The sequence below is a fragment of the Grampus griseus genome, assembly GCF_964374135.1.
Source record: "Grampus griseus genome assembly, chromosome: 10".
Classification (NCBI taxonomy): domain Eukaryota; kingdom Metazoa; phylum Chordata; class Mammalia; order Artiodactyla; family Delphinidae; genus Grampus; species Grampus griseus.
Genome location: NC_139004.1, coordinates 11724847 through 11749730, shown reverse-complemented (window position 1 = coordinate 11749730; position 24884 = coordinate 11724847). Strand labels below are relative to the sequence as shown.

The following is a 24884-nucleotide window of genomic DNA, read 5'->3' as shown; positions in this document are numbered from 1 at the left end:
AAATCTACATGAAACACATGAGAAATAATTAACTGCCACCTACAGAATCTGTTGAGGAGTTTTTGAAACTCAAACCCAATGTATAAAGCATCACATTCCTTACATTCAAGATTCTGAGAATGGGGTCAACATTAAATTTATGTTCCAAAGAACTAAAATGGAGGGGATGTTAGGAGCTCAGTTCAGAATCCAAGTTTCATTAACATCTTAAAGACAGCATATGGGGTAATTTCTTCAACAAAAGCAGAAAACAACCAATCTTATGAATCCATTTTTTAATATAGATTTATTTATTACTTATTTATTTTTGGCTGCGCTGGGTCTTAGCTGCGGCACACAGGATCTTCGTTGAGGCATGTGGGATCTTTTGTTGCGGCGCGCGGGCTTCTCTCTAGCTGTGGCGCATGGGTTCCAGATCGCATGGCCTCTGTAGTTTGTGGCACTGCGGGCTCTAGTTGAGGCTTGTGAGCTCAGGAGTTGTGGCCCGCGGGCTTAGCTGCCCCGCGGCATGTGGGATGTTAGTTCCCCGACCAAGGATCGAACCAGAGTCCCCTGCACTGTAAGGCTGATTCCTTACCACTGGACCACCAGGGAAGTCCCATGAATCCATTTCTTTAAACAGCTTCTCAGCAAATATAAACAAAGTGATGGAACCTGTTACATATTCTAAAAGACAGAGGCTAAGAGAAAAGTGAAACAGAAAACAGAAGACTAGTAAAAGGGGAGGTAGAAGTGTGTGTTTCCTGAGGGACTCACTCTCAAACCAAAACTTATAATAATACAAAATCTTTCTGACGGGACTGGCTCTGCAGTCAGAAGTGGGAAAGGACACAATTTCTCTAAGGATGGAGGCACAGGGGATAAAAGCAGAATGCTTTCACCCTGAAAGGTGACTTGGGTTCTCATCACATGACTGACATGTTGGTCTGGACCTGAAGATCAAGCATCAACAAAATAAAAGGCCATGAAGATTCTCAAGCCAGATGGGGAATGTAGAGGCTCGTACAAAGAAGGGAGAGGGGAGAAGTGGAGGAAAAGGACCGATGCTCAATAATAAGGATCCTCAGGCAGAGAGGTCAGTTAATTACTAACAGAGGCAAGATGCCCTTGGTTCAAATATTAGGCTTGTGCCAGTTCTCCCCTCCGCAGGTGCCACTCATCATGGACAGCACTCTCCCCAAGCCTGGGTATGGCCTTACTATTCTCCAGGCTTTGTTCAAGAAGCCACTGCCAATCTACAACCTGCCCCGCAGTAGTGGCCTCATCAACTACAGCCTTCTCCCCCAGAAAAACCAGACCTCCAGAATTTTACTGGGGACCTGCATACCTGTACCTCTCATTAACCTTGTAGTCAAACTGAAGCAAGGAGAAAAGACTAAATCCAACAGAGTACAATGCTGCATATTCCAAAGCTCTGTCACCATGTAGCTACTGGAAATCCCTCTAAGACCCCGCTGACATGTCCATCTGCAAAGCCACGGAGAGGCCAAGCCAACATTCCAGATCAGGAGAAAGCACGGCACGAGGGGAAAGGCAGCAAAAACAGCTTCTTTCTTTCTTATTGACACAAAACCAGTAAGATCACCTCACATTTCATAATCAAGGTGACGGAGAAACACTGACTGTTGTCTGGTAATACCTACAGAAAAGCCAAAGAAGAACCTCAAACACATAAAAGAAAACCAAAAGCATCTGAGAAGCCAAACTAGTCAAGACCTTCACATAGGGCATATTTATTTCTTCTTAGCCTGGCTACAAGCTCAATTATCTAATTCACAAATAAGTTTAGAGGAGGAGGAATCTGCTAGACACACACAAAAAAAGAAAAAGATGAAGGAAAGGATATTTTGAAGCCCTAAAATCAACCAGAAGTCTGTGCTGTTCATCACTGGTGTAAATTATCCCACATTCTTCAGTATAAAATGGGTGAACAGGAATATCAGATAATCAAATTGAGGCCGTGTGAACAGAAAGTTAAATTAACATTTCGTATCTGAAAACAGAAGACTATACGTGTTTTTAGAATTTTTCGTTAAGAATAGTTGGCACCTTATAGATTCTCGCACGTAAGAGGTAAGCTTCCTCTCTAGAAAATTTATTAGGGAAACGTCTTCCCTCCAAATGTCAGATGAGGCAAACTTTTGAAAAGCTCATTGTGGGTTCAGCATTCAGAAAAACGGGCATGGATCTACGGGGACGAAAATAACCTTCCCTTTCTACAGCAGGGCTCTGCTGCAAAACACAGGCGAAGGAGGTGAAAACAAGGGGTCTGAGAAAGGAAGGGCTCTGCAGCCCCCACACCTGGTGTCCTCAGGTGGGCTCTCCCCATCAGAGGTGTAAGCCCCAATCGTGCAAGTCAGACGGGCTGCTGAGCACACAAAATCACACCATCTCGCTCCTTTACAAGCTCTGTCGTTTTAAAGGAGGAATCAATGAAAAGTAAATGCTTTTAGTGTTTTAAGAGCGTTAAGGATTGCACAGGGTATGAGGGGGCGGGTAGTTATACGTATTTAGTATGTACAGTTTTCTATTAAAATCGCAGGCAGATTTTTCTCTCCTGATTATTCAAGCACATTAGCAAACGTGAAAAAAAAATCTGAACTTGGATCAGTCGGTGGAATCGGGAGTGCAGAATGCATCTGCGCTTTGCCAAAGCCGTATTTCATTACTTTTCAGAATTAGCTGGCAATGTCTCCACAATATTTACTGAAGTGAAAACCAAATGTTTTCATCTGGACAAAAATCAAACTGTGGTATGTTACAACCACAACAGAAATCATTTTACTCCAAAAGCTTGCCTTCTCTAATTTGGGCTGTGGTTTCTATAAAATTGGATTCTTCTCCATGAATCATGTACACATACAAGCCCTCGTTCTCATTATCCTCCCTCCCCCGACCAGTTCTTTATCTTAACACGCTAAACATAGCTCAGCTCTATTTTGCAAAGACCCTAAAGGGATTCCTTGCCCGCTGGCATTAGCTGGGGAGTCAAATTCTGTAGCTTGACCTAATAACCTCTGGGCTGTTCCCCTCCCCCCATTCGGCGTGTCTGTAATTGATCTTCAGGATACACAAACAGAATGAAAGCAATCAGCCCCTACTATCATATTAAATTAAAATACAGAACTTCAAAGTGACCCGGTAGGGCCTGGGTAGGGGGAGAAAGGGATAGTTATTTACTGATTTCCCAAGTGAGAGGAGAGGAGAGAGCTCCATCCTTCGAAACTGGAGAGTCAAGGGAGAAAGTGGGTACAACTGCCTTGGTCCATTCATCCCGCTGTGTATGTACCGGCGCTGATCCAGGCACCAGCAACCCTCACAGACCAGACATCCGAACTCGCCCTGAACACTCAGGCACCCCGCACGTAAACACCAAGTGCCCTGAAAGACTGCGACGACTGTTAACACACTGAATGATGACCTCTGTCTCTTCCAGGTCGGGCTTTACAATTTACCAGGGAAGAAGAATTTACACCAAGACTTCCCAAACCTCACCCACTTCCACAGGCCCTGAGATGATGTGCCATATCCACCTGCTATTTTCTTTAAAATGATTCATATTCATGATTTAAATGGATTCTATTATATCAGTAGAAAATTAATATCACATGCCCTAAAAAAATGTAGTTAATATTACAATAAAATTTTTAAACATGCAGCTAATGTCATTTCTGGCACCACCAGGGGCACATTTAGCAGGGCTTGGGAAACAGCCCGCCAGCCAAAGGCCAAACACCAAGGGAGCCCCTAATTCCTTATGGGATAAGGAGGGGCCTGGGCGATGAAGCCCGTCCTGGAACTGCTCTTCCTTATAATACACACGTTATCCAAAAACAGGACGCCAATCATTGAAAAGGACTCTACGTGGAATCCAGAAGTCCAGGATGAAGCCTCAGCTTGGCAGTCACGTGCCCATTGTCAGGAGCCTCAGTTTACTTGTCTGTACAATGAGATTAATGTCTTCAGACATAACATCTGTGATGACCCCAAAGGCCTACGAGGTAGCATATGCAAAAGCACTGTCAACACCCACACTTCAGTGCATTAGGCTGACACATGGCTTCAGTGACAAAAACAACTCGAAACTATAAAAGCAGGCTGTCACTTTCCACAGGTGAGAGCATAGGCAATTTCTTTCCTCTCTGCTTTACTAAGTGGGAAAGTTAGCAAACTGGCAACAAGGGGAGGGGGGCAGTGCGGTGCACAGAAATAGGATGGAAACACAAAATGAACTCAACAGTTAGAATTTCTGGAACTTGGGCAGAGTAATGCCTTGTGAGAGCTGGAAACCTTCAGCCCATAAGAGCCTTTTTTCAAGAAGAACAGGGAGGAAGTGATGATATGACGGTCACTTCAGTGTCCCCCTCTTCAGTTACATGCCCCCAGATGTGCCAGTCTGACCGCACGTTTAGGAAATGCCCCACGGCAGGGCATGTGTTCTAAGAGCCCTGACATGAGGGACTTGGCAACGAGAACCACTTTCCCTCTTGACACGTCGGCTCACGTGCCGACCTAGCCGACCACAGCAATGGGAGAAAGTATCATTTAATTAAAAGCTGGAATAATCTGCTTACTGTCTTTCCCACGAGGCTGTCTACACCTGTGACCTGAAACGTACACAAACGCATACACATCCAGTCAAATGCAATGAGGTCTCTGGATCTCCTCCCAGCAACTGCATGTGCAGATCACACCACACAGCACCCTCAACCTAGCAGAAGTGGAAACAAGTCAGAAACTAACTTCATCAAGGCCACACAGAGACTACCCAGAGAACACCTAAGTCTGTGCCCTCTCCACCACGAAAGTGTCCACATATCCTATCAGACGTAAATACGGTAGAAGGGGCACCTTGCCTTTGGGACACGGATCCTGATGACTTTAGTGCTGTCAGCTGCCAGCAAGGTGCTCTGTAAACAAAACAGGACTCTCCTTACTTCCATCTACCTTCTCTAAATGGATTTCAGAAAGGACAAGAAATACTAAGGGACTCTCCAGAAACTAAGGGGGAGGCCACAGGCAACTGTGAGAAGGATACTGACTCCGCGCCAGCAGCCACTGGCAGGGAGAAGGGAGCTGCTCTATCTGCAGGGAGGGCAAAGCCTGGTCGGAGGCCAGCTAGTCTGGAGTGGGGCCAACCCTCTGAGCAAAATGTCTTGGAGTCTTAACGACTGATCGAGGTCACAGAGCAATTAAAGGGGATCCATCCTTCCCCTCCTTGGCGCTTAAGGACACGATGGTTTCGTATTTCTTCATAACTAGCCCGATAAACTCTCCTGGCAAGTAAATTGCTTGCTCAGCACAACTAAGCCAAGTATACAGGCTCTTGGAAAACCAAGCATATGAGGAACATAAGGCCAGTCTGATCTGGAGAAAAGTGAGGGTGGCCACTGAAATCCTCAGGGTGGCAAGAACACCACTTTGTCTGTTTCCTCTCTCAAAAATTAAGATGCGACACCTCTCAAAGGATCCATCAAAGAAAAGCTGTGCATCACCGTGAAGAAGGCCTTCCTCCCCAGAGTCCATGTAAAGTACTCCCATTTTGCTCAAGGAAGTCCATTACTAGTGCCATAGTGTTCCTGGCAATTGGAGGATTACTTAATTGCTTTATAGCAGGTTAATCCCCTTTCATTCTGTGACCTCGAAATCACCCCAGGCTTCCTCAATACCCAACGCCAGTACTCTTATCAGAACATGTGCTCCTTACCAATAAAGCCAATGAATGCCTTTAGCGAGAGTTCCATGGGTGGTCTGTCTCTCCTGGTACCTGCATTCTCCTCAGCTGGTCTTTTATATCATTCCTCTTCAGTTGCAAACAGAAGACTCCTCCAATACCCTCTTCGTCTGCCTAAATTCACTGGGAAACCTAAGTTAAGTCCACTGGATGGTCACCACATCAGGCACCACATCAGGCACCATCTGGCCTGCTTCACACCCATGACTTTAACTCCACAGCAACTGTGTGCCGACTACACACCTATTTTACAAAAGAAGACACTTGGACTTAGAGTGGTTTAAGTCATCTGCCCAAGATCCACTAGGATCATTCAGCCTCCGGCTAGAGAGCCCTTCCTCTAGCCGAGATCATCTTACTCAATAAGGGTCTGGACGTGTTATGTCTCCTCTCTCAGCTAAAGAACGTCGGTGAACATCCAGCCCAGGGCCCACAGAATCGGACACGTCTAACTGCCCTGCTTTAACGAGGGGCCCTCCAAACAACAAGCCCAACACCATCCCAGGCCTTGGGAGGGGCTCCTGCAGAACTTTCTCCTTCTACAAAGCCAGCTCCATCCCAGAGAGCCTTGGGCAGAGTCCCTTCCTGTCCCACACGCGCACCCTCTACCCTGGCATTGCCTAGTTGGTCTATCGCATCTACCACAGGGATACTGCTTTCATGTTGCTAATCTGTTTTCTAGTGTCTGGCATATAAAAAACGTTCAATAAAGGCTTGCTGAATTAATTAGCAATTGAATGACGGCTGATCGCTGAAGATTCTCTAAGACCTGCGAAACAAAAGGCAAGCAGTCCCAAAACAGAAAGGACTGCTTCGCCACGGCTGACAGCGTGGGTCTTTCCTAAGAGCTCCTCCTCCAAAATAGCTCTCTTTCCTCCGAACTGTGACACTGGACTGTGACACCCACGGTCAGAAGAAGGAACCATGTGTAGATGTGTATTTTCAGGGATGCCCCTTGGGAATCCCCTTGTTTGCAGAGCCCCATAAAGAGAAAAATATAAATAAGAGAATCATTTAACCTGCCACTGCTCTGCTGTGTTAAGCTTTTTTAACCTGCTAATAATCACAGTCAGGACAAAGAGAAGAAGACAGAACTCATTAAGAATAACGAGACCGGTGACAGAAAATGCAGCGATGGTTAGAATCGATGCACGCCGCCCAGGGCACACACCCCTCCCCCTTCTCGGCAAACGATGCTAATTATGCCTCTGGCAGGAGCCATGTGGACCCCCTTCAAAGCAGCCATTTAAAGATAAATACACTGCAGGCAAACACTTCGGGCCGGCTGCACTATTCACTCTTCGGTTCCTTTAGAGATTTTAGGTCATGATATTAAATAGGAAAGGAGAGAGCCCTGCCAAACTTAGCTGAAAGGTCTATGCGTGCCTTACGACAGATCTTTTAAATCTCTAAAGCTTCTTATCCCTGAACAACTGGCTGCTGTGTTGACATGTACACACTAATCCCAGAATTATTAATGGTATCATTTTTCCCCACCCCAGGCTTTCGCTGAAGATACTTAATGGAGCTGTGGGGAGAAGGCTGGGTCTTGGGCTTGCTGAGTGTCACGATGGGTAACGAACACCAAGGCTTAAAGAACTCTACTTGCCGGCTTTTTCTCAGTCTCAAGATTCATTCTCTTCCATATTCCAAATTAGCGCTGAGACTATTACGGGTAATAACGGAGGACTGGAGAAAAGGATGATCTGTAATCCTTGGAAATAAACATCGTTTCCAGGTCTTTGATTCCTTCATGGTTTCTGCAGCCAGGCTTTCTTTCCCACCAATACTGAAGCCTATCAAGACTGTCTCCTTTACCCAGAGACTCCTGTAAAGGGTGATGGAGTGGCCGGGCTCTTGAGGCTGAGCATGAAGTTTAGGGCTCAGACAAACTCTGTTTGGTGTGGAACCCGAACGAAAAAAGCAGCGGCAGAATTAGAATGCACGTGTAAAAGAAAAAGTTAATCAAATTCCCAACTATCAACTTTGTCTGTTAAGATGCCAGATGAGGCCAAGACTTAAGTGAGGAAGTGTCACCAGCAGTTGATACCTAAAAGTTAGAAATACATCTACATGTAAATCAAGAATTAGATAAATGATGAGACATCCACAAGATGGAAGGGGTATTTATGTGAGAGTGTGAAATAGGAAAACCAGATTGCAAAAATAAAAATATAATGCAATTCCAGTTGGGGTGTGTGACTTGTATTGTATATGCACAGAGAAGGCTTAGTAACATTTTCACCAAGGAGACGATAAACAGTGGTTGTCTCTGGGAGATGAGAGGGAGGGGTATTTTGATTCTTTTTTTTTTGGTCTGTTTCTCCATCTTTTCTGCTGATCTTCCCTAGGGAACATGAAATACATTTATAACTAAAAAAAGTTTCAACATTTGAAACCGAAAGAGAATTATTAAAGTACCACTACAACAGGCTTTGTCTATTTAACCCTTGTACACCTCAAAATACGAGTTGTTGTTTTTGTTTTTGTTTTTGTTTTGCGGTACGCGGGCCTCTCACTGTTGTGGCCTCTCCCGTTGCGGAGCACAGGCTCCAGACATGCAGGCTCAGCGGCCATGGCTCACGGGCCCAGTCGCTCCACGGCATGTGGGATCTTCCCGGACCGGGGCACGAACCCGCGTCCCCTGCATCGGCAGGCGGACTCTCAACCACTGCGCCACCAAGGAAGCCCAAAATATGAGTTTTAATTAGCTCAAGCAACTGCATATTAAAGTATGCCATCTAAGGCCACCAAATCCATCACATTTCCAATATCATGAAGTACTTAGTGAATCACCTATCATTTGAGGCTTTTAGAAAAGCCAGATCAGGTAAACACACCTGACCTCACACAGCCCTGGCTTTTAAAATAAAATACCTTAAATCTAAAAAGCACAGGAGGAAGAGGAAGAGAGTGCAATACTCTGTGTCAAAACCTTATTGCACATCAGCTAAAATAAACAACGGAACCTATTTGTATTGTCTGGCTCATGAATGCAGGAAGAACTTTCCAAGCCTCAGAGCATTTTTCCAAAATTAAACATCTTATGTTTCACTTACTGAAACTTTTGTTCCATCTGACAAGTGACAGAAGTAAACTGTGTCTATGAAAAGACATGATTCTCTTGTGTCTCGAGCCTGGAAATGTCAAAGTTGGGTACTTGGGAATGTTTTCCCTATGTGCCATTTACTCGAGTACTAAGCATGCCTCTCCAAGCAGGTCCTCCCTGAATCACCCCAAACCAGAGGAAATATGATGTAAACAAATCATGCATATACAGGCACGTGGCACAAACATACAAATTCCGCTCGTAACTAAATTCCATAATCTGCAGAGCAGTTTTCTGACATCCTAATAGAACACGATCAGTGAATCTTCCTAAAGAAAAGAGTTAAGGCATGGCTCCAAGGTAAATGTGGCTCCAGTGGGATTAAAAAGACACAATGAAGAGTCTTACCAACACAGAGCTTTAATTGTTTACCTGAACCATCTTGCTTCTGATGACACTTGTTGACCCTTCAAAGATCCCTTTGGCTCAAATTCCTTCTTCTGATCACCTGGTCCTACTCATCCTCCACTGCTCATGACACCACCCCACCGTCTACCAGCCGGTTGGTCACTCTCATCTTTCCTCTTCCTTTCACCCTTCACAGCCAATCCTGCACTTGATTCTTTGCTAGTGGGTTTTTACACCTTCCTTTCCATCTCCACCCTCAACACCTAGGATCACTAGACTCCTTCGGCAAAGAGCTATGTCAAACCCAAGGGAGATGCTGGCAGGAGGCCCTGCTACGCATCCCACCTCCCTTTCGTGAGGGAGAAGTGGTCTGCACTGAAATACAGTTATTCTCCTCCTTTATGTCTTGAGTCTCCCAGGACTATCATATCAGTAGCCTGTAATCTCAAACAAAAACCTCACCCTTCATTTTCCCTTCCCTAACAATTTAGTCCTAAAGCAAACTGGTACAAGGGGTGTGTGTCTGTGTGTGTGTGTGTGTGTGTGTGTGTGTGTGTGTGTGTGTAATGACCACGGCAGCCCCTGTGGTGTGCGAGAGCCAAAGGAGGATGAAGAAGTAGGTGTTCACACACAGGTCAGGCCGTTCACAGGGTCCCAGCCAAGTGAGATCAGAAGGGCTCCGTGGGGAGGGTGGCAGAAGAGATGGGAGGTGGGGCACACTGGAAAAGATGGATCAAATAAACAATTTATGGATAACAGGAGTCAACTTTCTCACTGTTTAATATAGGGAAAAAAAAACAGAAAACCAGAAGGAACCCTTTGGTGCTAAACTAAAATTAGGAGGTACTGGTGCTCGTTCATGGATTTTAATAGACCTAGAGACATAGATGTGCATACTAAATGAGCATGTGTGTACATGTGCACATACATGCCCTTGCACATGCCCCCCCCCACACACAATGCATTTCCCTCTGATAGCTATGAGCACACCTCAAGCCCAGACCCTAGCTCCTAAAGAGCAGCTGTTCCTTAAAAGGAACAGGGCTCTTAGAAGAAATGGCTGATCTCGGGGCTGAGGGAGGGAGTACACAACAAGAGTCCAGGACATTCCACTGCGTCAGGGAGCTGGGATGGGAGCATGACAGGGACGTGTCAAAGGGCAAGGCAGCCAGCCTGAAGGGGCTACACTGATGGGATCTGGGACAATCAAACATCAAAACAGATTACAACTCTCTGAACAAAACAGGAAATGAGCCCATCCAGATCCCCAAAAAAATGAGTAAATCGAGTTTGATGAGAAATGAAATATGGAGTTTCAAAGAGCCTCGTGGGCTTCCCTGGTGGTGCAGTGGTTGAGAGTCCGCCTGCCAATGCAGGGGACGCGGGTTTGTGCCCCGGTCTGGGAGGATCCCACATGCCGCGGAGCGGCTGGGCCTGTGAGCCATGGCCGCTGAGCCTGCGCGTCCGGAGCCTGTGCTCCGCAACGGGAGAGGCCACAGCAGTGAGAGGCCCGCGTACCGCAAAAAAAACAAAAACAAAGAGCCTCACAATGAAATCTGTATAATCACAAAGGCTGCCAAGGGTCCGCTTTCCGTGGAAAAGCCTGACAGACCTGCGGCGATTCAGTGACCAACGTGAGCACCATCAATCAAAGAACAGACTGAAATGCTATGGCCCAACAGGGCAACGAGAAGCTCGAAGACGCCCTTCTGTGATGCTCCTACCTGAAATGGAGAGGCCCCTCAATCTCCCTCACCATTTTCTGTGTTCTTCCCTCACTTAGTTCCTACAGTAAAGACTTTCCCAAAATAAGGCCATGTAAATCCAAACCCATCCTTCATTACAACATTGTAATTTTGTAATTACAAAATCCTCTCCGTGCACTCCGTTCACTGGTCCTGTTCGTGTGGACAGACCAATATTCCCACTGTCATCTACACCTACAAAGCACTACTGTTATTTTTCCTAAAGTAGTATGGCGGGGGGGGAGCGGACCCCCCATTAGCGTGGCTTGTTCTCAGACCTCAGGGAACACCAGGAAACGGGAACTAACACCCATCCACAACTACCCCACCAAAAAAAAAAAAAATTACAAAACAAAAAGCCAAGTTTGCAAAGCATGTGTGTGACGGTGATGCTGGGGTGGTAGAGGTCCTAAAAGGATGTCAGGGAGAAGTCAATTATAAAAATGTAAGACTACCAAAAAAAAAAAATGTGAGACTACAAACTGTGACACTGTGTGTTGAGATGCCAAGAAAGGTGATTCGGGAGTCAGAGGAAAAGAGAAGGAGAAACAGGAAGGCCCAAGCACCCTCTGGGTGGGATTCCTCACTTTACACTCTCACTCCCTCAAACCAGGCTGGGAATTCACAGAGGTTGTAGAGCAGAGACCAAAGCCAACATCAAAACTCCTGGGGACAGGCCTTGCCCCTCTTTCCTTCAACCAGGCCGCTCCCTCCAAAATGGCAACACAGTCTTACCTCGAAGGCAGAGAAAAGTAAGAAAATCTTCTGTCTTAGGCTTCCTTTTAGAGAGGTCAGAAATTTGAGTAGCTGGAGGGGGTAGCAATGGCTCCACTATCTTTACTGGAGTTGTGCTGGGACTATTCGGCTGGGACTGAGCAAACTTCCTTTGTGCTTGCAGCCTGGGCCTGTAAAAGCAAAAGAAAATTAACAACAAGCAGAGATCGGAGGATATAGATCTACCTGCAGCAATAAAATCATGACACAAAAGGGAAGAGAGACCTTATTTCAAGCAAACTCTTTGTTTCTAATTAAGGTTCTCTATATCTCTCTCACTCTTGTAAACCACAAGCCTGCTTTAAAGGGCAATAAATTTGCTTTAAAGGGCTACATTCTCTACACTGATATAAAATATGCACCATGAGCATGTGTGCACGTTTGCACACAAGCGCGTGCCTGTGCACAAACCAGTGAGTGCCTGGGTATCTCCAAAGCGGCATGCGGTATTAGGTGACACGGGATTAATGACTTTTGTGCTTTTTCACAAATCATCTGCCACATTTATTTAGCATTCTGTGCTTTAACACGATACTATCACAAACACATGCACAACTGCCTTCATATTGTATAACGACACCCCGTCCACCTTAGCCTGTCACTGACCTGGTCTCACACCCCCAGAGGAAGTAGTCTCCCCATCTCTAAGCTCTTCTAACTCCAAGTCAGCCAAATAAATCCACCTGGAATTAAAGCTTGTAATGCAGGGGGTGGGGGGAGGGGGGGAAGATCACTTCTCTAGTCTATTCAAAACCCCTCCTTCATGCCCAAATTATGGGTTACCTTCTGCCCACACAAAAAGTCCAAAGTCCTTAGTTAGGGATTTGAAAAACTGGCCTTAACCTACCTTTCTCAGGCCTCTCCCCTATTACCATCCTACGTAGATACCAAACCCCTAATTTATCCTTTGGTGTCTACAAATCACAACTTCAATCTCCTTAACCAGACATTGTTCATTCACACAATTTTACATGTCAGACACTCTATTAATTTGAATCCTAATGACTCTTGGAAAGGTTTCTTTACTTTTTTCCTAACGCTGTAGCCAGTAACCGTTTTCCTTTATCTACCCAAGTGTTTTTACCCCCTGTATAACTGGCTTGACCTTTACCATAAATTGCCTCCTATTAGCTCTTCCTTGAATTTTCAAGATATCAACAGCCTAATGGAAAATAAACACCTTTGAGGATGTGAACCTGTACGTGTCCTGCTTTAAACCACCTCTCTGGCCCTGCTCACAAAGATGCTCAAGAAACAGTATTTGAGAGCAGGGAAGAAACAAGAATCGAAAAGCAGCCCTACGGCACAGGGCTTTAAACGGATCTGCTCAGAACCCCAAACTGGAGTCAATCCCTATGTGGGTGGGGCTGATAAAGCCACCCCAGCTCAAGGCTGCTTTGAGTATTACACATATTTATAATTCTACAGCACGAACAAGTCTTCCCTTAACTATCGCTGAGATCATGGAAAACAGTAAGCATAGTATCTTTAACTGCGGGTGCTCAAAATACCCTAACATTTTAAGTTAACATTCTAGTATTTAACAAAATAACCCCCCCACACACACACTGGTTTTCCACTTTGTAAAAATTAGCTCCCTTAAGTTTTAACCTCCCGTGTCCTGCCCAGACTCAACTCTTGCCTCCCTTACGATCCACCAGAAACACTCCTGAATAGGTCATATTCCCAATATGAACTGACATTTGATCAACAGGGAGACAGCATGACAGCTGCATACTAACTGGGCAACAACCCTCAGTCCCTAAAATCTTACAAACGTCACAAATTAATCAAAAGCACTTCAGAACCCAGGAATAACCAGAGGAAAACAGCCACATAACACGGTTTAACAGAAATTCCAAACGTCATAAATGGTAAGGGAATAAAACAATGCTCCCATTCCTGTGTTGTGAGGAACAAAGACCTCTTTTTTTGCTACCAACTGACTGTCCAGAAGATGAGAGAGCAGAAGTGTGTGCTGGGAGAGCCTCCAAGCCCAGAGGACTGACCTTCAAGGAGGATCAGATGGGTGTGTGTGTGTGTGTGTGTGTGTGTGTGTGTGTGTGTGTGTGTGTGTGTGTGTGTGTGTGTGTGTGTGTGTGTGTGTGTGTGTGTGTGTGTGTGTGTGTGTGTGTGTGTGTGTGTGTGTGTGTGACCAACTGAGAGATGTAAGGCGCAGTGCTTCTCAAACCTTCGCAGAAGAGGATCCGTTTTGCATTTGGTTCCCCCTCACGGTCCCCTTTAGATTTTCTGTCTTTTACACATGGATATTTTTATAAGATAATTATTGTAGGGGGGAAATGAAAGACATAAACTACAAGCTCAAATTTATTATTAGACTCACAGACATAAAATCACCCTGTTCAACTGCTTTAACATGCTCACTGCTCACTCTCCATTTCTCTATTCAGCTCACTGGCACCAGGCAGCAAACAGCCCATGCCTTGAGCAGGATCACTTCAGAGAAAGGACAGGATACAGAAAAGTAGACAGCGGCGCCATGCCCTGCCACCCTCAGGGTGGACTGAGCCCAAGAGAACTACCCTCCTCTTCCAACAAGCCCCTTCTCTCCTCCAACTTGCCCTTCCTGTTAAAAGAAAACCCCTGTAATGTTTTCCTACTGAAAAGGGGTTTTAATTGGCAATTTTCTGATTTGTACATCTTCATTTAAATGGACACAACTCACACTCTGGGCATTAAGGGGGCTTTATGGAATCACTGCCTGTACGTGAACAGGATGTTCCGTGTTTACTGCTTTCTCAAAAGTCGGCAATGACAAATGCCACACATAATGAGAAGACGGCACAGCCTGAATGAAAAACAAACACGCAAACACAGATGACAGAGCAGGACACGGAAAAACATTCTACAATTTCATAACCTCAAAGATAAATGCTCCGACCGTTGCTCAAATAAAAGGCGCTTTTTCCCTGATGACTTTCTCAGGGAGGCTATGAAAAATAAGGGCATAACAGATTAAAAAGCGGCAGTAAAATAAATTACCCCTCAGAGGACTAAGCCAAGCTCCCAAGTGATGAAGTATTTGTGAGACGCAGATGAAAGCAGGACCTAAAGAACAAGACAAACCAATATCTTGTTTTAAAGAGGCCAGAAGAATCCGTACTTTGTGCAAAGTGCAGGTCTGCGGTTTGGCTTTGTGTGTGCGGGTCCCGGGGGATTACAAAGGTGTGGCTTGGCTTTGCTGTCCCCACGCAACAAAAGAGCTTGAATGACACAACTCAGAGGCCAACTCCAGGGAGGAAGCACTCTTAGCCATTCGGGGTATGTTTGCGGGATAGGTGATTCATTCTAGAGTGTCCGATACGAGGAAATGAGTGTATGTTATTAAAATCAGTACAGAAAGGGGGCGGGGAGGTCCAGATGTGCTGAAGACCTAGGTCATCTGCACCTGGAGGTGCTGGGGAAAGAAGGAGGCTGGTGTGCAGGAGAGGACAGGCATGATCAGACACCCACCAACGGCGGTGGAGCTCCAGGAGGGCCTGTACTCAGCTGCTGGGCGCCAGCCGTGATCAGGCCAGCAAGATGGGAGCCATCCATCCCTCCACCAGGAACACCCTCCAGTCCATTACCAGGGCGAAGATGCTTTAAATGGAAATTTAGGTTGAACTAAGGGAGTTCAGAGCCACCCAGGGGTGGGGCTGGAGAGAGTGTGGAGCTCCTGGGCATCAAGGGAAGAAACAAGCAGAATGTAGGGCCTCCAAAGGCTTTTTTGCCTGAAGTTTAGCCAGGAGGGCCTTTGCTTCGCGTTGGTAATGCACAGCAAGCCAGAATGCAGAAAATACAGAGGGCGTCTGTCCCACACAAACCACAGGAGTGTCAAGTGGCACAAGACTCACTTCTGTGTTGATCTTTTATTAACTGATCCAGGAAGGAATTTCCCTTACAGAAGACTCCTCCGTGCCAGGAAGGTCAATGAAACCAACTAAAACCAAACTCTCCAGCAAGCCGAAGAAACTTAAACCAACTGAGGAAGAAATGTGCAAATACATGTATATATGAATAAATACATTGAGGGTAACCTTTTATTTACAGTGTGTTAAAATCTAGGGTTGAGGGGCAGTGAGGCTTAGGGAACAGAAGTGGTTTCAGATCAAATCATCGCTGTTCCTCACCTTCCGTGGTGTAAATGTGTGTATGTGAATTGAAAGAGTAAAATATTCAGAGAGCAAGTTCAGAGAATGCAGAGCTTGCTATCTGAAGCCCTTGTCGTGGGTAAGGCCATCTGGGTGTCCCTTTTCTAGAAGGGACAGGAGCCCCATGGCAACCCAGTCACAACAAAGCTCAGCCCTGCTGGTGTGAATCCCATTTAAGCAAAAGTGCCTCTTTTTGGGGGCGTTGGCGGGGGGGGGGGGGGAGATGTGTTGATACGAACGTTGCTTTACTGATCTGATCCCCCCAGAGTGTCACTCTATGTAGAAATAAATGCTCTTAGGATAGAGGCAAAGGTTCTCAGGGGACCCTGCTTACTCCAGACTGCTCCCTCTGGCTGGAATGCTTCTCCCCTTTATCTCACCATGGCTGGCTTCTTCCTATAATCCAGCGAGGGGAACATTCCAGCCTGCTGCTTTTTACAGAATCACGTTTTCCATGTCTCTGTTCAAAAGTCACCTCCTCAGAGAGACTGAGCCATCCTCAAATAGCACATCCCCCAGGACCTCCCGCTCAACTCCATTTCCATTCCTCTGCCCTTCGATGGCCTACAGAGTGGGCTCTCCTGCCAGGGCCTCCTTATGTCCTATGTCTGCATGTACGGGCTGCCACGTGTCGAGGGCGAGCCCTCCGTAGGTGTTGAGAGAGAAGGGCAGGAACACCGCGCTGCTGTCCCATTTATGAACAATACCACTTCCTCACTCATTCCTTAGGAATCACACGTTTTTTGAGCAGAGGGGCAGAGGGCATGGCAATCCGGAGGTGGCAGGGAGATGGCTGGACAGATCTGAAACGGACCCAAGAGCTACAGGAGAGGCCTGTGGTTCTGCCACCAGTAAAGTTATTGGCCATCCCAGGATACGGCTCCGCGAAGGTCGAGTGGAATCCAGTTTCACTAAGAATCAGTTTCGGAAGCACCTGCCTGTTCGGTCACAATTTCCTCCGCCACCACCGGCACCGCTTATTGAGAATTTACTGAGCCACTTGCCCATCAGGAGCATCATCGAACAAAATCCAGTTAAGGTCGCGTCCTGGCTGTCAACCACGCTGCGTCACAAGGTACCCCCCCACCCCAAGGCACGCCGCTGCACCCCACGTGTCCACACGCAGGACACCCGTCCCTGGGCCACAATCCACTGGCCCAGGTGTGGAGGTCCTGCCACGCGCCCCTGCACACGAGACCACCGCACGTCAGAGACGGCGCTTCCTGACGAGCTGCGTGAGCTGGAGGGGAGGGCGTCCGTCTTCTCCCTCCTCTCCTCCACGCCCCACGGTTCACAGTGAAGCCTTCTCTCATGTGGGATTCGCTGGCACCGGGGCCAACAGCCAAAGGAATGTTTCTCTTGATCACATAAAATTTTACCCCAATAAGTCTTCAAATATATTTCATATTTAGGTTAAAAAGAAAAAAAGTACAGCACCTTTATGGGAATAGAGAAGCAGACCAAAATAAACACTAGCGTTATTTTCCAAGTTAACAGATAAATTCCAAGACAAAGCTTGTAAAGAAAACCCACTGGTGGCTGACCACGTCCTGTGCCAAATACTGTTTGTTCTGTAATACTCTCCCGGTGCCCTCTCCTGCCCTCCCCAAATCCTGCCTTTGGAAGCCTCCGGGCAGCCCGCCATCACTGTGGCACTGTGTCTCCGGGTCTCCTCTGGGGTTACCTACAGGATAGAGTTAACCGGCTTATTGCTATCTGTGTGCTCAATCTCTAGGGCAGCCCTAAATATGGCACAACAGCAATTTCTAGGTTAATTAAATTCCATTTCTGCCCAGGATTTCTGATCGTTTACAAACCCATGGAGGACGAGCGGTATGCACGCAACGCAGCTGGACCAGGCGGGAGCGAGGGGGACGAGGGGGTCTAAGGCAGTACCCAGCCGGTCCTTGTGGAGGGCCGTGTATGCCAAACACCATCTTATTAACTTAATTTTCCAATATTAAAAACATAAGCTGGTAAATCCAGTTATTTAGATTACACCCCAAGTCTAAACAGAGAGCAAGGCATGGGTGGGAGCGCAGGGTGTGTGTTCACTCAAGAAAGAAAATGCGTTATATCCCACAAATGCAGAGGGACCCGCATAGCCAGGCTCTTTGTGCTGGTGTGGGAGCTGGCCCTGAAGCTTTGCCAATTTGCTGAAAGGCCTATTCAAAAAAAAAAAAAAAAAATTCCTGTGTTTCCATCTCCAAAATAAGTACCCACTCTATTCTACCCCCAGACACACACACACTACAGACCTGGCAGCTAGTCAAAGGAACAAGGGCGGGTGTGTGTTGGAGATTGTATGGGTCGGGCAGGGGATATCCCCTGCCCAGGGCAAGCTGCCCACCAAATTCAAATGCAAGTGCAGTTGCGGGCAAACCACACAGGATGGCTGTAAACATCCTGTATAGTAAAGAGAAAATAAACACATCCTCAAGTGAACCCAGAGGCTAGCAGAGACCAACGCACAGCAAACTTGGTAACGAGAAGCCCTGGCAACAGGCTCCATCCTTCGGCACTCACGTCCCACCCTGCTCCAGAGTTACAATGGGTGTTTGTCTCATCGGGGTGTAGGGACTTCACCCAGTGACAGGAAAGGGAGGTCTGCAGGTCTGCATGAGAAGAGAAATGCCTGCTTTCAGGTGTTTCGGGAGATCTTGCCGTACTGGTTCAGAGGCCTCATTTCTTGCTTAACATAGAAAGACGTGAAATTGTTTATGCTAAAAACCGCAGGATGTTAAATATTTGCAGCACTTGTCTTAAATTAAATTACACAGGCAACTAGAGTAAAAGTTTGCTATTAACCTGATATACCGAAAGGAACTTTTTTTGCTTGAATTTCCTGGAGATGAAACCCTGTAAAGTTCTGCTTGGTCAGAGTGGTACAAGGAAAAGAACCATGGTATCACAAAACCTGGGCTGCTTTGGTTCAACTACCTTGTGACCTTGGGCAAGCTGGGACTCTATTTCCTTGTTGGCAGAAGCAGTGGGGTGGGGTGGGGCGGGGCGGGGGAGGGAGGGGGGAGAACCCCTATGAAAAGGAAACAACTCAGGGTCCTTCTAGCTCCAATCTCCGCTGACCTCATCTATAAAACCTGAATATAGTCGTTCCTGTAATAATTCCTCTTGCATCATGATTTCATAATTCTGGTGACAAGTACTGATCTTAGCCTGTACCAAGTGGGAAATAAAAACCTCCAAAATGCCTGTGTTGCTAAAGATTGCTAGCGCCTACTTCCCAACTACAGGTTGTCAGGCAAAACAGCAAACGTGGTAACTTCCAGATCTTGAGATACGCATACCGCCTTGCACTTTAGAAGGCAGAGGTGGAAAAACGTTTAAATATAGATGTTTCCAAAAAAAAAAAAAGATGGCACAATGCCAGAAGTTGTTGCATAATTCCCTTAACTACTAACTACTATGCTATCTATACTCTGCTGCCTTAAGGCTTAATCCTTCCAGTTAGGAATAAATCACTCATTTAGGAAAACACATTAACTTCCTTCAGAACCCTGAGATATCCTCAGGAAGGCTAACCTAACCACTTATAAGTATATTCATCAGCTCTACCCACCAAAAGGCCAGACGAAAGAGAAGGCAAGTACTGCAAACCCAAACACCACCCCGACTTCCGAAGATACTCCAAATGCTCACAAATAACTGCACTCCCTCAGAAAGTGGGCGGGCATCAGAGAGAAAGGTGAGCCTTCATTTTCTTTACCTCAGGTAAAAAGGGTCAGGGGAGAGAAAGGAGAATACCAAAAGTATTAAATATCTACAAGATACATGTGGTGTCTTCCCAAGTAAAACATCTGCTGGGCACACAAATCTCAGGCTGGTGGTGTGAGCCCACACAAATGGTATGAAAAGTAATACGCAGAACTGCTTTGGATCCCATTAATAAAATGATGCAATTATTATTTTTTTAAAGTCTGATGCAGCATCCTGAAATGTCAAAGAACCGAGGCTGCCTGGAAATCCTGACTCTGTCATGATCAAGGAAATATTTGTCATTGACTTCTTTTGTGTTCTAGAAAGCAACCATGTCAAATTCGAGAGGGATCATCATTAATCAACAATTAAAGCGGCAACAAAGCCCTTTTGTTCTGTCAGTCACAAGTGTCACATGTGTTACAGTCTACCACCAATGGAAAGCCGCAGGTTTCGCCACCCCCAGGCCGCATAATCCTCTCCTTCTCGGGGATCCACCTCCAAACCCAGGATCTAGGAGCTGCAAATGCTCCTCTCCACAAAGACTGTTGGGTTCAGGGCAGTCTTGAGCAAAAACTGTTTACAGCAAAAGTAACAAAAGGATAACACGAGTCAGAAGACCAACACGTGGAAGTTAAAAGTCTTAATCCAGCATGGATCTGCCAAAGAAATCCCTAATACACTACTGTAGTTACAAGGTGTGAACAAGTTACCTAAAGTACACTCATCTGTAAAAGCCTCAGAGAACCAGTTGAAATGCTGATCTGCCTTTCCATTCATTCTCTCTTGAGGTGGGACTGCCAATTATGTTTTTAAAAATACTATTTCAACAAGAACCCCAGCAGTTTCTCAATTTTAGGTTACTCAATACCCGGCTGCGAACTGCCAGAAAACTCCTCGAATCCTGGCAGAGACGATGGCTGGGAAGGGAGACCAAATGACTCTGTGAGGCAGGAATCATGTTTTACTTCGTTCTTTGAAGGAGAGAAGAAAAATACACGAAGAAATTCATCCTGCAATGTTACACAGTTCATTCATTAAACAACAGAACCCAGTGGAACCCTAGCAGTATAACTGAAAAGTCAATCCTATGGAAACTTCCCACCAGAAACATTCCCCATGGAGTTGTGCACAGGGTGAGACTCGAAAGTCCATCCGCACGTGATGGACCAAAGCACAAAGGCAGCGCTGGGAGAGCTAACCAGTCCCTGAAAGATACGGACGGAGTAGGCTTACTTCAGCTTCTCACATCCTCGGCCTCTTGGACAGTAAGTCTGCTAACAGGGATCTGCTTTATTTAAAGGACGGCAAATAGAAAAGGGATTCTGGACCACTTCCCCGCCCACTGGAAATCCCATGAAGCAGCCAACACGAACCAATAGGTGGCAGTAGACAGTCTGTAGACGCCAGCTCTGGGACCACCCCTGAAAGGGGAATTATGACTTTCGCAGATTTATGATAAGCCTGGCATTAACCAATTTTTAGTACCTGCACTAAAATCTGATGCCAGCTAAGTAAGAAACCAGCCACTTTTCACAGAAAGTAAGAGATGAACGATGTTAGCAATACCGTTTAACCCAACCACTCAATTACAACTCAAGTTCCTTGCTTGCATATGGAAAATACACAGCAACTCACAATCCAACATTTTATATCTTGAAAATATACCTAGGGCTAAAATCCACTGGATTCCCTCCCCCAAAAGTGATTTTTTACCACGCAGAAAAGTAAGAAAAGGCAAAACTAAAGTAATGCACCATGGTTCTAATATGCTTCCTTCCCTGGGAAGCCCAGAGTATTCATTTTGGGGCTCCGATAGAAATTTATTTAGTAGGCTGAAACATAATCACGTGTAATGTTCAAAGTATGGGTGTTACTTAAGCTATCACCAACCAAAATGCAGAGGGAAGTCTGTTCTGTGATAAAAGGATACGCTACAATCCACACAAATTGTCTCTTCCTGAATGTTTATAAAAGAGGTCTAGGATTTTATGACAACTGCTAAAGTTAAGAAACATGACCATAATTAAAAAGAATCTGCTAATCACTAATGAACATAAGAGCCATTATCCTCCCTTCTTTTCGCTGTTTGTGCTCTGTGATCCTGGAGGTACGACACGTTCTCCCAATGAAAAACAGGAGCTCACAGCATCCCACACTCGGAGACTCAGTCCGGGCTCAGTGTCACTGGAGGCTGCCGTGACGGACCCAGCAGACACAACAGTGGCACAGAAATTTAAATAAAAACCCAAGAACCTGTATCAATTCAAAGGAGGCAAAAGAGAGTCATGGCATAGAACTCACCTTCCTTTCTAACAAGGCCTAGGATACCCTCAAGCAATGCTGAACTTCTACCAACGTTCAGGGTTGCAGAAGGTAACCATATGTCAGGCCAGGAAGCAGAAACATTTATCCAAATGGCATCGCTATATAAAACCAAACCAAGTGGACTTTTAAACCAGACGGGCCAGGGGAATGGAGGCCAACTCAAACCTTCCAACTCAGCCAGGATCGTCTCTCATTTACACTCTTAACACCCATTCTGGGACCTAAGAGGCCTCTCGCCAGTATAAAAGTCCCCTCACTTCTTCCTTGTCAACCACCTGGGAGTCCCAGATGGACTCTGCAGGATATGAACCCACAGGCCCTAATACCTGAGGTCAAGGGAGCACTAAGTGGAAAGGGGTCACGTCTGTGGGTGGCAGCAAATGACAAGCAGAGACTCACCAAACATCTGCAGGACACACACATCCACCGTAACTGTGTGTGGCTCAAAAGATCCCTCGCAGGGGTCTAGTGACAGTGTCTTCTGACTAGACCTCACTTACATCACAAAATGAGAATTTCTCCAAGAGCGAAAAGTTGGTCTCTGACTCACAAGGGGCCCTGTCATCAAATATGTTTTCTTACACCCATTTAACCAACAAAACCCTGCTGTTAATAAGACGAGTGACTTATCACTCCTTTCCAGAGATACTATATTTGAATTTGCTGAGATGCTATAAAAGCAGCTCAAAGGACTTTCAAAGGCTTTGAGCAAGGCCAGCTGCAGAAAACCCCAAGAGGCGAGACTGGCAGGACACAGAAATCCAAACAAGCCCTCCCCTTCGCCCAGTGCTGTCAGTGACTAGTTATCGCTTTTCCGTCTGCAACGTTCAAATGCCCTGACAAGTTCTGATCCTCACCAAGTTCCAGGAAACGACCACAGGAAAGTCCAACCTCTTATACGGGACTCAAGATAAACACCCAAGCTGTATGCACCACTTCAGCAACTCCGAAGGGCTGAAAGACTTCCTGTTCCATTAAGCCCTTCATTAATCCTTCCTGCTCGAGCCCATTTTCGTGTCCATAAACAGGAAACAATGAAGCCACAGGTCAGCCTCCTTCACTGCAGCTCATATACCCTCCAAAGAAGGCCACAGGTCCACCTTCTGTCCTAGGTGCTGTCACAAAGCCTCGGCATCGCCTGGCTCCTCCCATCTTCTCTGTATGGCGGTACACGAGAGGACAGAGAACAAAAAGTAGAGAAAAGAGGGAAAGAAATGGGAGAGAATCCCAGTGTTCTCCATGATCCTAATAAACTGTGAAAATGGCGGGCAGGGGGGAGATAATTCAACTGATGGAAACCTCCAATAATCAACATTTATGAACTGAAAGTTTAAAAAGTGACTAACCTCTAAACACTTATTTTTTTAACCCCAAACTCAAAGCTAGTTTCCGTGGGTCCTCCCACACCAGGAACAGTCAGTTTTTGTGACGCTTCCCATGGGCAGACGTGTTGTTTTCCCATGGCCCCATTCTCTCCCATTCCACTGCCCAGCCCAGAGGAGAATGTAAGCCCCTCCCACTGAGTGGCGAGACACTTGGCCACGGGAACCTCCCACGTGGCTCTTCTCGCTGCGCTGCACCGCCACCACCAGGCAAGCCAGCTCTGGAGGAAAAGGAGAACCCCAAGGTGCACTTTAAGGACGGGTGCTGGTAGGGATCCTGTGAAGGAGGGGACGCGAGAGAGAAAACTGTCACATCTTCCCAAATGGTCCGAACCCATGACGTGCTGAGGCATCATGGAAACAAATGACATCCTCCCCTTCTCTGTAACCCACTGATTAACTCAAAGAAACAGAAGCTACTTAAATGCAAGCTTCCTCACAGTTAGCTTCAGCAAAATGCCAGGGCTGCAAGCCAGACAGATCTGAATCCTGTTCGTAAAGATGCAGGTGGCAGGCCATGGGGGCCAGGAGGCGCGGAACTACTCCCTTTAGAAGAAGTCTCTTCAATTCTACCAGCCTAAACATGCCCTAATGGTCTCCCTTTGATCAAAGAGACATCCATCTTCCACTGTGTCAATACGATGCCAAACACCACGCTCCCAGCCATCCATCAGCCCTGGGAAGGGTCGGAAGGCCCCGCCCTCAGCAATTTGTAAATGAGCATATGTAGGAGAACATTTCCAGCTGGACACTTCAAAGTTTTCTGCCTCCCCCCACTCCCTCCAAAATACCCTCAGAGACCAGTGATAACAACCTCACTCCCAGAAAAGACCCCCAGAAGTTAATCCTGGGAACCCACTGGTTTGCAGAAGGACGGTCATTCCCCTCCCCAGCTTAGTCCCTCAGCTGTGCTCTTCCTCAGGTTTCTCTGTGTTTGATTCTCCTATTTCACACAATTCCAGGTATCCCAGGTTTTACCCAGTGCTTTCTGAAATGGATTTATTTCATCAGGGATGCAGAGTACAGCAATGTAACGTCACAGGGGTTTCCCCCCCGCAAATTACTGTTTTCTTTGTGTTACACAATTTTGAAAGCAGATAATGTTACATGAATGAATCCTACAGGTAGAAACAGGGTGCATCGCTGGAGCTGTTGGTGCCACCAGGTGAGTGAGACCTCCCTGTCCTAGACTTCTACAATCTTTCAGCTCTGGGATTACAAAGACACCAACAAACTTGAGCAAGGAGTCACACAACGGAAACACTACTCAGTGAGCTCTGAGGATTCGCTATCAATCTAAAACTCAGAATATCCATCCTCTCATCCCGCTCCCCCTTCAACAAAGGAGAGGCAACAGGCAGGCCCAGAACTACTGACTACGCCGGGGAAGACCCCTCAAACGTGAGCACATGCAGGAGTACACCTGAAAGGGAAACTGAGGCCGAGAATCCGTGAGCTAGATGGAAAGGAACCTCAGGGAACCAGCAAACACACACCCTGCCTTCCGGGTCTGACCGTGAAGCCTGGGTTCCATGAAGTGCAGCGTAATGGAGCTGCAGCAGGAGAATTACAAAACAAGACCTGGTACTCCGCCAT

The 24884-nt window shown here is 46.4% G+C and overlaps 1 protein-coding gene across 5 annotated transcripts in view; it reads right to left on the bottom strand.

Moving 5' to 3' along the window:
* JARID2 (jumonji and AT-rich interaction domain containing 2) overlaps positions 1-24884 on the bottom strand; it is a 241439-nt gene that overhangs the window by 49482 nt on the left and 167073 nt on the right. For all 5 annotated transcript variants that reach the window (XR_014297358.1, XM_082664387.1, XM_082664384.1 and 2 more), the window contains one exon: positions 11672-11841. Coding sequence is in view for 4 of the 5 variants with exons in the window: in XM_082664387.1 (XP_082520513.1) it covers positions 11672-11841 (170 nt within the window). In the remaining variant the exon portion in view is untranslated. The remainder of the gene's footprint in view (positions 1-11671; positions 11842-24884) is intronic.